At 48.6% G+C, this 12,891-nt stretch overlaps 1 protein-coding gene across 2 annotated transcripts in view; it reads left to right on the forward strand.

Annotated features, from left to right (window-relative positions):
- Nucleotides 1-609: 609 nt before the first annotated feature.
- Nucleotides 610-12,891, forward strand: part of GDAP1L1 (ganglioside induced differentiation associated protein 1 like 1) — a 43,993-nt gene continuing 31,711 nt past the window's right edge. Inside the window, exons 1-2 of one of the 2 annotated variants that reach the window (XM_006275227.4) lie at nt 610-1,133; nt 11,003-11,195. In XM_006275227.4, the coding sequence (XP_006275289.1) occupies nt 954-1,133; nt 11,003-11,195 (373 nt within the window). In that variant the 5' untranslated portion in view covers nt 610-953. Of the gene's footprint in view, nt 1,134-1,186; nt 1,277-11,002; nt 11,196-12,891 lie in introns of those variants that run through there. The other variant, XM_019484564.2, reaches the window with a different exon arrangement.

Below are 12,891 nucleotides of genomic sequence, written 5' to 3' on the forward strand. Positions count from 1 at the left end.
AAGATGCTGTTATTAAGAAGCTCTTCCTGATATGAAGCAAAGCAAACAGTCCAGAAACAACAGCTCAGATTTCCACACCTGAATGCTTGCAGCTGTGCCACTCTCCAACTTGCACGTGCAGGTCCTGTGAATGTGCTGAGAGTATTTGCTCTCACAGACAGGTAACTTCCCTAGCTAGCTGAGCAGCCCAGGTGCCACATCTGACTGTACTCACAGCTGTAGCCATCACTGCTGAAACACGTGGAGCTAGTTTGGGAAATCTGAGCTCTCCTTTCAATAAATACAATCAGAAAGGCATTGGGGGCACTTCTGCTTTTTTTGTTCCAGGTATGTACAGCACCTAGCACACTGGGCTCCTGGTCTGTAACTGAGACCCCCAAGCACTGCCATGGGACAAAGAAATAATACTAATTCAATCATTAATAAGTAACCTGAATACACAAGAATGTGTGAACCCTGAGGAACCTTTGATGCTTTATTCCTTGCAGGGCTGTAGGAGGCCAGCCCCCTGCTGGACATGTTTTAGATAGTCTGGATTGATGGATTTGTTTATTAACTCTCAAACAGAAAATCATCTGTCTCAGCATCTGCCGTTGCAAAAGACACTCCTGCACCAGGCAGAGTTTGGACTTGCGGGGAGTCCTGCGTGGGTGATCAGGCGGGAGGGATGGTCTTTGTTCAGCCCCTTGCATGTCAGCGTAACGTGTTTAAGTGGGAGTGCTGACATGGGCAGAACCAGGCTGGGTTTTAGCCTACGCAAATGCCCTTCTTGCCTAAAATCCATCGCTGATTCCACTGCCCTGGCCCTGCGCTGCCCATCCCAACCCAGAGCAAGTAATGAATTCAGCCTGCTTGCTCTGGTAGTGATGCTGTTTCCATGAGCCCATGTGATGCTCCGATAGTGCAGCTGCTGCTGCTCTCTCCTTCCCCTGTTCTTCCAATCTCAGGCTGTCATGGCGACTCCCAACAATGTTACTCCCACCAACTGCAGCTGGTGGCCCATTTCAGCTGTCGATAACGATGCAGGGAAATCCAAAGAGGCTGAGGAAAACCAGGACCTGACAGACCCTGCTCTCAGATCCAAGGACAGACTCGTTTTGTATCACTGGACGCAATCTTTCAGCTCACAAAAGGTAAATGCTCTGCTGGATTCCCAGGAAAGAATCACCTCCAGTATCCAGGGCATACGCCTGCCTCGGGAGAATGGCTTGCTTATAGAAGAGGAGACTGGCTGTTTCACAGGGATGGAAAGGGGAGCTGCTGGCAAGGAGAATGTGTAAATAGCGGGGTATTTTGTGCCTGCATTTCTGCAATTTAACTGGCTTGCTCGGGGTGGAAGGGGGGAGTTCACGGTAATTTTGTCTTCGGGTTAGGATCAGATTTGATTCTGGGAGATGTTTCTGATTTATCATTCATTTGAAGCCTGAATCTCACATGAATCTGAGTGGAAGAAGTGTGGACAAAGACAAACATAACTGAAATACTGGCTATCTAGGACTACCCTGGTACTGGAGGCAGGGGAGGGAGCCATATCTACAATGGTTACCTTGAGTTCCTATATATCCTAGTACCAAACTCTACCCAGGGAGGTGAATATAGGGCTCTGCTCTGTGCCAGGAAATGCATTTGCTCTGGACACTGCTGCAATGCTATTGAAATCCTGTTCCCCAGACTCTCGGTCTGCTTGGGGCTGTCACGCTTGCATGTCAGGGATAAATAACAATCAATCACCTTTTCCAGTTGATAGCCAATGTTCCATGCTGCATCTTGGGGGAGCAGGGGCTGTGCAACAAACCTGCCAGAAGCAGCCCCAGCCCTGCACTTTACATTAATTATATATGGGAGTTGAATTATTCATAGCAGAGAAGGTGAATATAAAGTTTGCAAGACGCCAGGGCCCTTGGATTGCTCTCCCTTGCAGCCCAAGCCCAGTCAGGGAAGCAGGTGGGGGGGGAGGGACACTGAGAAACCCCAGGGCACACAATGCAGCAGGATGGCTGCACATGTGCTGTCTGTTCTTCCCACTCTCCCTCCTGAGACAGGTGGCTGAAGGGCTTATTCTGCATTTGCACTACTGAGATCATGAGGCCGATTTGGCTGCTTTTCCTGGCTTTTCCTCCTTCCTTCCCTGGCTTGCCATACCCCTTTGGTGGAGGTGGCTATGTACGCCCTTATGTTTTGTTTTACTCCTTTGTCTCCCAGTGCTGGGAAGGAAACGGTTAACCCTCCACTCACACAGGATTTTCTACAACCAGTCCTGAGCTAGCACCACCTCTGCCAGAACCCAGGGGAGTCCATGGGCAATGCATCGCACATTTAAAGTCACAGCACAAAGAGTAGCACTTGGGAGCTGAAACCCAAGTCAATCTTTTTAAATCATCTGTGAGGAAATAGTAATGCTTCTACAATGTATTCACTGCAACTGGGGCTCAACCAACCAATATACTGCATATGACAGAGCACAATGCTGTATGTGCAAGTGCATTGGAGCCAGCCTGTGGGACTAGGCACATCCCTGCTGTGGACTGAAATACCCTTCAGAGCTTTTGTCAAACAGGAAATCTGCTTCCTAACAGCCATGAAGAATCCTCTAGGAGCTCCCTGGACACTCAGATGGACCCATCAACTTCCCACAGAGGCTTCTGAATATTGACTTTTAGGTGGGCTTTGGGGGTCAGGTTGTGAGAGGTGGGGAGCACCTGCTGGGCCCTTGCCAGGCTATGTCCCACCCTATGGAGAAACAGAAGGGCTTTTATGTTGAAGAGGTGTCTTGTTTAGAGCAAGGTGTCTGGCACAAATAGACATCACCAAATGTTGGAGCGTGCAGATGGGTGAGCACAGGAACACCTATAGGGACCCACCAGCAGAGCACTACAGGGCAGCCTTGCCAGCAGGCCAAGGAGAGAACAAAGGGGGTTGCACAGGGGCTGGGCCCAGGCTGGCTGTTCAGCACCGTGGCCAGAGCACGAGGGGCACCAGTCTCCTGTTGAAATTGAAATTGGGGGTTTTGTGCCTGGTGTCACCCACCTGTGTTAGTCGCACGTGGGGTATGTTGGGCCCAAGGATTTTGAACAAGGCCTCGGGTGCCCTGTCATTAACAGACACTGCCAGTCACTGAGACTCAATGCCTAGAAAGGAATTCAGGCCTTGAAGTTATTAGTAAAGCTCCCAGTGACACCAGTGGTGCCAGGATTTGACTCCAGGCCTCTAGGATGAAAGATGCCATCAGTGACTTTTATTCTCTGGGCATATAAATACTAGATTGCTAGTTAAGAAAATAAAACTTACCTGAGAAAAGAAGCTGGTTTTGCAGGCAGAATTTCTACACCCAAAGACACGTCTCAGAAGCTGACTTCAGTCTTTAGGGGACTGATCTTTGGCAAGAGCCTCTCACAGCCAGCTTTCCACTTCAAATCCACTGGGACCCAGAGTTGTTCCCTTCTGACAGACCATTGTCTGTGGCTGCGGGGGGCAGGACACAGAGCGATGGTCTTCAGTTGCAGCAAGGGGAAGTTAGATTGGCTATTAGGAAGAATTTTCTCACTCTGAGGCTGCTTAAGCATTGGAGCAGGATATAGCAATTGTGGGATCTCCATGCTTGGAAGATTTTAAGAGCAGGTTAGATGGGTTTAGTTAAGTATGAACCTACCATGATCAAGGGTCGAGACATGATTTCCTGAAGTCCCCTCCAACCCTACTATTCTATGATTCAGTGGCAGGTCTTGGTGTTTTGTATACAGAGAGTTGGTCCTGGAAGATCCCAGCAGATCACATTTCCATCTTTGAGAAGCTGCCAGAGCAATTGGTGTTAACGGCTGCCTTGTTAGCAATCTTGTTTAAGAGCCTGATAACAGAATAAGCTCTCTGGAATGGACTCAGCCCAGAGGCAGATCTGCTGGGCCAGGGTTGAACTCAAGTGGCTGAGGGTGCCGTGTGGGGGCACCATGTGCTGTGATTAGTGAGCCAGGCCAGCCATGTCCTGTTTCTTGGCATTCATGAGATACTGGTTATGCAAGTAGATGTGTGAAGGTTTATTCAGGGATTTGAACAGGGTGGAATAGGATCACACACAACCACCTACTAGGTAGATGGGGATTTGGTCCTGAGTGTCTAAGGAGTGCTGTCAGGTAGTCCTCTGGAGCAAAGTGCTGTGCCTGACATGCAATGAGCAGGGTTGTCACCATGACCTGCTGTAACTGCTGTCAGCACACGGTGACACCTGATACTGGCTCTGCCTCCGCTCCAGAACCAGCCCTTGTCTTCTTCATGGCTGCATGATGGGCTGATCTCCCTCCATTCCGGGATGGGGCATTCCAGGATTGCCTAGGCTAGGATCTAATGCCTTTTCAGCAGGACATAGGTAGAGAGGGAGCAGTCTGAAAATAAGATGCAATGATTGCCACTGCTTTGAGTTGGAAAGGAAAAAAAAGTCCCCAGTGCTGTAAATAATTGTTTGTTACATTCTACAGAGACTGTCCTGTCCCAAAGAACAGGATTGCATATTTTAAGTTTTATTTTTAGCAATGTCTAGTTTTCAAAAAAAACACTGCTCACTTGTGTTTCCATTCAGCACCTCTGTAGCAGGCACCTGTTAGGTGCCACATCCATTTCCTTTGTTGCCAGTGTGACCTATTTAGGTTTTAATGGTCTATTTTCAGAAACAAAGGGACCTAAAATTAGATTCCAAAATCCATATGGGAGACCCTCAGCTAAACAGCCTGATGTTTAGATGTGCAGAGTCCCCCCAGCATTTCTTCAACTTAGGAGAAGCTGAGAATTTTCAGCATCTTGGAAAATCAGGCTAGATATTTAATACCTTCAGTATGGGCATAAGAGCTTCACCTGGGACATGTGGCTTGGAAAATGTTGGCCATATATACTGTTCACATTCCTAATGTGTTTCCACTGAGGGTCTGGCAGCACTTTCTAAATGTTAAGTAGTCTCATCTCAAATATTCCTACCTTGTGGCAGTTGGTATCATTGTTCTAATATTACCCTCGGGGAAACGGAGGTTAATCACCCAAGATCACACAGGAAGGCTGTAGCAGAGTGAGGATCAGAGCTCAGCTCTCCCAGTCCCACACCATAGCTGTGTGCTGCCTGTCCTGCCTGATTTTAGTTTCATTCAGGAGATACTTAAAAAGATCTTGAATTCATATAACAGAGCAGTGGAAGGTGCTGAGCATCAGTTGGAATATCAATTAGCATCCCAGGTGTTTAGAGAGGTTTGACAAGGAACAGCTTTCATTGCAATCTCAGCTGTGGGGCCGACACACTGGGAAGGAGGAGAGGTCACACTGGCTTCTTACTGTACTCCGCAGCATTTCCTATGATAGCTCAGGGTGCCGGATCAGCGGCACTGAACTTCCTAGGGGTTATTACCCAGGTGGGCTGGCTAGATGCAAAGGGCATTAGGCTGGGATCAGGAGACATGCATTCTAATCCACATTGAGCCACTAGGTTGCTGGATGACCTTGATTATGACACATGACCTTTTGTGCCTCAGTTTCCTATCTGAAAAACAGGGATATGAAGCCGACTTTCTCTATGGATCTATGGACAAAAAGCGCTAGATGAAACCCAGGTCAGATTCCTTCTTGTGTCACTGACATTAGAATTGTTTAGCCCCAGTGGTGAAGTGCAAATAAGCCCCCACCCAGATGACAACAAGGGCAATAATCTGTGAAGTTGAGAGGCCTCCCCACCCCATGAGATGCAGTGTTTGGCTATTAGCCTTATGTGTGGCCAATGGGGATGATATGGCCCTATGAGGGGCAGGCCAGGGGCACTAGATAATGCAGCTCTATCTTGCTGCCAACTTTCAGGAGGTGACTGTATCTTAAAGACTGCAAAAGGGAAACACTTCAGGAGCAGGGAAAGAGGCAGAAACTGGACAAGGCATCGGAGTTGTGATCCCCACTGGTGAAACTGCTGAGCAGCATAGGCAGTGCAGAATGTGCAATCCGTCTTCCTGCCTCGGCAGATCCCAGTGGTGCTGGAAGGGAGCATGGACTGGACGGACACATCAAAATGCTACTTTCCCTGAGTGACAAACAGATCAGCTGGTGACAAAGCCAGGCATTCTTATGGAAGCTTAGGGGCTTTCTAAGTGTTCAGTGCCCTTTACAGCTAATAACGTAAGACAGGGCACAGCTTGAGCTGAACTACAGAGAGCTGACAGGCAAACCCCTTTGGCCAGGATGGGGTAGAAGCCCTGTGTGATTCAATCTCACTACATTTACAAACCCATGCAGATGCGTACACCCACAGAGACAGGCGCTGGCATATACAGTCTTATATACACGCTCACAGCAACTGTGACACCTGCTGAGGAACAAACATGCTTCCACAGTGCTTCACATCCACATTCACACAATCACTGTCCTGCAATGTGGTACTGCATCACACACCCACACCAGAAGCCCTAGGGAAGGAGCCAGAGCATGAACTGTAGCTGCTATCAGCATTACCAGTATTTATGATTTGTATTGTATTGGCATTGGGAGCTTCAGTCCTGGCCCAGGACACTTCTGTGCTAAGTGCTGTACAAAAAAGAACAAAAAGACAGGAGTTGACCCAGACTGCTCACTAGCTAAAGCACTTGTCAGTTCCTTATTAGTGGTTTTGATAGACTCCTGGAGCCATGTGAGTGGTTCGGGGCAGAACAGGCATGGACAGTACGAGCAGTAGCACGGTGGAACAAGCCACTCAGGGGAGTCATGTAATCCCTTTCACTGGCAATGGTTGGAGAAGAGATTGAAGGGGCAGCTCTCTGGGATGCTTTAGGAAGAGTGAATTTTGCATATGTACAGAGAGTTGGCCGAAGTGACCCTCGAGGTCTCTTCTGACCCCATGTCTTTGAGAAACTCACATTTTTCATAAAGGCAAAACAGTCTCTCTCCCTGATGCCTATCCCCATGTATTTGTCCTGTATTAGAAACTGAGTGCAGGAGAGTATCAGGATGTAATGAGAAAGGAGGAACAGGCTGGCAAGGGAACAGATAGGAGGCAAGAAGATGAGGGATGTCATGGGCATCAGGACAAAGAGGAGAGTAGCAGGTGGCAGGAGAAGTTGTGGTACTATGGGTGGTGAGAGCAAGTAAGGGTAAAATAGGCAGTGCAAACAAAAGGGTGCAACAAACAGGTGGTAGGGAGATGCCTAAGTTTCACTGTGATTGGAGTGAACATCTTTAGACCAAGGCTCTCTGAGTTCTGGGGCCGTGCTCTTCCAGGCATGCACTGCCTGAGTGAGCTCCAGCCTCCCTGCACTTCTCACAGTGTCAGGTGAAAGCACAGAGGAAAATGAAACAAGATGTATTGGGAGAGATGGAGCAGAAAGTAAAGCAACATGACTGCAGCACACATAAGCAACTGCCATCCCCAAGTCTCAAGCAAACCCAGCATGAGACTTTTGTTAGCACACTGGGTGTTACAGGCAGAGGCAGCCAAAGCTCCTTTCAGAGTTTGTTCAGAGGCATGCTGGAGGAAATGGGAAATGTGATTCTCTGGTGCCAAAGGCTGCATAGGAATGGTAATGACCGAGTGCGCAGTTACACTCAGAGGTAACTGCCTCTCAGGGAAGAGGAGAGGACCTTGTTCAGGTGCAGAGTGGGCCAGTGGCACAGCTGGGAATGGAAACCAGGAGTGTCACCTCCCCATTTCCTGCTCAAACCAAGCAGCAGAAGCACTGAACAGGGGGCCTCAAGGAGCCAAGGCTCTGCTTTATTGCCAAACTCAGCTCAGAGAATGAAGGAAACCAACCATAGGCCAGAAGGGAACTTCATCTTGCAGGACAATGCTGTCCCACTGATTGTTTGCAAGCTGCATGAGGCCTGTGAGGGGTTCAGTTGCAGTCCTCCGGCTCCCACCTAGCCACCGCTCCCCCTATTGCTCTGGCTGTAGTAGCTTCAGAGGCCCATGGGGTGCAGCACAGCACAGCACAGCACAGTCTGTGATGCCAGGAGAGCTGGCAGTAAGACTGCGAAATTTCGCCTGCAGTTTCGTTTTGGCACTGTTTTGACTCGTTTCGAGCTCAAAACAGCAAAATCAAAATGAAACAGAGAACTTCGAAACAGCCTCAAAACGAAATGAGGCAAGTTAAAATGTTTTGAAATTTTCAAAACATTTCGAGTTTTGAAGCTCAAGCTGGGCCTGCCTGCAGCGAAACAGAAACTAAAGTAAAGAGAGGTAGGGGGAAGATGGAGGAAGGGGAGGAAGGAGTGCTCTTGTTATTGACTGCATAGCTGGCCAGTGACTGTCACCCTTCCCTGAGGTCCCTTCTAATCCCAGTGCTCTGGGGGAGGGATGGAAAAACTGCATAAAGGGCAGCATTATTTGAACTGCCCTGCTTTCTGCCTTGGTGTCAGTTGAGTGAGGGCACACCCTAACACAAGCACCCATGTCACGAGTTTTGCCTGCCAGCAGTGAGAGGTGCAGGGCCCAGAACCCAGAAGCCCTGCACCGATCTCCTTCACAGCTGGCAGGCTTTGTTGCCTCAGCAGGGGCCACCATCCCTGCAGTTTTGACCCCACTGTGGCTTAACACATCTACGTGACATGAGTTTTTTGCCTTCAAGACTTTGAGGTGTAGTGTCCCTGAAACCCCTGCACCTATATCCTTGCAACTTGGCAACCTTCATGTCCTCATAAGGGGCTACCATTCTTGCATGTTTTCATCCAAATCAGGCAAGAAATGACAAAGTTATAGGCTGTTTCGAGCTTCCCCATTATAGATTATGGGTGAAATGTTGAAACAGCATTGAAACAGCAAAACTGTTTCGGCAAAATGAAACGGAGCAGTGGTTTTGAATCGAAATGAAATTCAAAACGAAACACTGTTCCATCAAAACACAAGTTGAAATGGAACGGTGCCATTTCGCACACACCTAGTAATTCCCACGTGAGCAGGGAAGGACCCTGGGACTCCCCCCACCAACTGGTGAAACTGCGCAGCTCTACACAAACCTGCGGGGCTTCGTCCCCGCTGCCCAGCCCCACGGGCCTCCTGCTGCGATTTGCAGGGAATGCACCTGTTCCTCAGGGGGTTCATGGCCTCAGCAGGGGCTAGCAGGCCTGCAGTTTTCACCCTGCTGTGCCTTAACACACACACACACACACACACACACACACACACACTGTCACCCATGTCACCAGTTTTGCTTGTCAGCAACTTGAGGTGCAGTTTCCCCCAAACCCCTGCACCTATCTCCTTGAAACTTGGCAGGCTTTGTTGCCTCAGCAGGGGCAGTTTTGACCCCACTGTGGTTTAACATATACACATGACATGAGTTGTTTGCTTTCAAGATTTTGAGGTATAGTTTCCCTGAAACCCCTGTACCTATCTCCTTGAAACTTGGCAGACTCCATGCCCTCAGAAGGGGCTACCACTCTTGTAAGTTTCATCCAAATTAGGCCAAAAATTACAAAGTTATAGGCTGTTTTGGCTTCCTCATTATAGCCTATGGGCGAAACGTCGAAACAGCAAAATCATTTTGACAAAACAAAATGGAACAGCGGTTTCGAATCGAAACGAAATTTGAAACAAAATGCTGTTCCATTGAAATGTTGAAACGCAAGTTGAAACGGGATGGTGCTGTTTTGCACAGCCCTAGCTAGCAGCCCAGAATACCTGAGCAGTCAGTGCAGCAGGAGAGCATGGGCAAGGCAGGCAGTGGGGAGGGGTGCTTGGGCACACAGTACAGCAGTAGGGAGCACTTGGGTGCTCAGGTCAATGGCAGCACAGAGGTGGCATGTGGCTGAGGCCCAGGTCCCCACTGATGTGGCTTTTGCTAGTGCGGCTTAAGAGGCATGCAGCCCCCCACCGTTTAGAAGTTGAACAGCCCTTTATATGAAACCCTTCTCCACAAATACTTCACAAAGAGAAATGAGAGAGATGGGGGAGGAGGTCAGAGGCAAAAGAGGAATGAGTGGCAGGACAATGAGGTGGATATACTGGGTAAGGTGGTTTCCCAGGGGGAGCTACAAAAGGGAAGGCTCTCTCCCCTCTGAGGCTGGCACTGCAGGGACTGAGGGGGGCCAAGGCAGCGGGCTACAATGCCAGGCCACTCTGTCCTTGCACTGCTGCTTTCCACAGTTTCCCAGGAGATGCCTGCTGCTTTTCCCGCTCTTACAAGGAGATTCTGTCTTCTCTAGGGGGCAGCTCAGCAAACCCACCAAACACCCTACCAAGGCTGCTTCTTCCAGCACTGGTGTGCCTGCGCTCCTCCCCTGAGCCTCCATTAGCTGGACTGCAACCATCACTGGGTAAGGCGAGTAAGACTGCTATGGGGTGCTGTGTTCAAACAGTGTTCCCATGAGCAAAAAACTCCAGAGCAATAAGTCTTGGAGTTTATTCATGTGCATTAATCACATGTGTAGATGTACCCCATGAGTCTTTCAGCCTCTCTGCCCTTAGAGGCGTCAGAGCCAGCTCCCCAGCTAGTATAAATCGCTGCATCACTCTCAGTTCCAGTGGAGTGGTACTGATTTATCACTGGGGGCTGGCCCTCTTTTTACACCCCTTGTCTCCTCTACACTTTGCCTTCTGCTATGCTCACTGTTCCTGCGAAGGAAGTGCTTCGTGATCCTTGCTCTCCTCCTCGGCTAATTACATATTGCACTCCTATTGGCTGAAAGGCAGTGAGTCAGCAGTAGGATGATACATGCAGACAAATACATGCAGACGCCTGGACTATATCCTCACCTGATGGCACTGTGCCCGTTTATAGCAGTAGCGACTAGTATATAGTATAGATGGTATTTCTAGAGAAACAATACTTCAGTTGGGAATTTCTGGAGGTCTGCAAGCTCATGGCTCCATTGCACAAAGAAGCACAGGGAGTGATCCTAGCATTGATGCTCTACATACTGCTTGTTTTCATGAAGAGCTCTAATGAGCCCTGTGAACTTCACAACGCAGAAGAGGGCCTAGTGCTGTGGACACCAGAGACTGCCTGGTGACCAGCCCTGAGCCTTCTCTACCCTTCTCTACCTTCTGCTGTAGGTCCGCCTGGTCATTGCGGAGAAGGGACTGCCCTGTGAAGAGCGGGATGTCAGCATGCCACTGATTGAGCACAAAGAGCCCTGGTTCATGCGTCTTAACCTTGGGGAGGAGGTACCTGTGATCATCCATGGGGACAATATCATCAGTGATTACAACCAGATCATTGACTACATGGAGAAGAACTTCACAGGAGGTAACAAGGGCTGGGTGAAAGATTAATCAGCAGCAGTGTTTTTTCAATGGAGAATTGGGTTTAGCCATAAGAACTTTTGTTTGCCAAAAACATTCTGCTTTGTATTGGGGAAAGTTCAACTTTCCCTCAAAAACCCTGAACAAGAAAACCTAAGAAGTGTTTCACTAAAGTCAGAAAAACTTCATCTGGAAACCAGTAAATACATAAATAAATAAATAAATGCTACCACAGGGTCTGGAGGGATCTGTACATCAGGTACCTCACTCCTCATGGCCCCAAAATGGGTCCCAAGCCCAACTTCCTCTCCCATGAGGCACCACAATCATAAGCAATCCCATAATGCACTATGGCCATTCAGCAAGAAAACCTAGTGCATCATGGGTGATATTGGCCAGCCAGGAAGCCTACTGGCCAGCCTGGGAACCCATTGGCCAGCCCAGGAGCCAACCTGGAAAGAAATATTATTAATTTTTGCTCCATTTCTCCCTGGGAAAAAAATTCTGAACAATTCTAGCCTCCATGGCACAAGGACATGAGGGGATCATGGGGCAGCATTGGCACATCATGCACTTTCCTGGGGCAGGGAGCTGAGGGCTCTGGGGTTGCAGGCAGGCTTTGATGACATTGTCCCAACCTGCTTGTCTGAGAGTCCCAAGAGCAGACATTTTTCGGGTTTCCAGGTCCTTTAGATTTTGACTCAGTTGCATGTCCCATCAGCAGTATTTTTGCAGTGGTTTTGATTCTGGCCTCCACCAAAATGGACAAGGGCGGAAGAAATGATTTAGGACAAAGAACTCATCTAACTTTTGAGAGAGAGAGAGAGAGAGAGAGAGAGAGAGAGAGAGATGCTTTTTGACTTTGCCTTGGAGATGGGGCGGGAATTGGAAGAAGAGTCTAAAACTGGAAGCAGACACCCTTGACCCTTTATGTGCATCCTCATGATGAGAGCATCTGCACAGTGAGATGGAGAAGAACTGGAAAAAATATCATCCCTCCCTCCCCTACAAACTCTACAGCTCTGAACCAGCCAGGGGCTGAGGTTTAGTAAAACCAAAGGCATGCCCATGAGGTTTGACAAAATCAAAGCCAACCATGGGTTTTGCTCAGTTTTACTTAAACATAACAGAACTGCAGAGTTTTGTCACTGACCCGGAAGGATTCAGAAGTTCCTGTCCTGCCACCAAGCTGCTTTGAGACACCTTTGTCCACGCACAGCTGGGCAGGCTGGCTGATTTCATATGCTGGTGTTTTACAGTTATGCATTTGATAAAGCTTTTACTGAAAATGTTTATGGAGTGGTAACAGGGATCAGTCTCTGAGTGAGAGCTGTGCTAATCCTGTGCATGGCACTCAGCTCTAAAGATTCACTTATTACCATCCTAAGCATGATTTCATTATTCTCACATCCATTAACCCTCTTGTTTCCTTGCCTCATGTTTAATTCTCCTCCTGCTATTCTCATCTCTAGATTATCACACTTAAGGGCAAGGGCTTTGTCCTTATGAATACCCCATCATGCAAAACACCATGCGCATCTCTGGCTCTATATAAATACCGACAAGCATGTCCACCTCTCTTCGCTTGGAGGGAGAGTCACTATGATGTTGTGCTTAACGCTGGTCTGAGGCAGGGTGAAGTGTGAGAACCTAACCTGGAGAACGTCTGACTGTGTCAGGCTGTCCCCTCTGGAAGCTGG

Source organism: Alligator mississippiensis, chromosome 9, assembly GCF_030867095.1.
Source record: "Alligator mississippiensis isolate rAllMis1 chromosome 9, rAllMis1, whole genome shotgun sequence".
Classification (NCBI taxonomy): domain Eukaryota; kingdom Metazoa; phylum Chordata; order Crocodylia; family Alligatoridae; genus Alligator; species Alligator mississippiensis.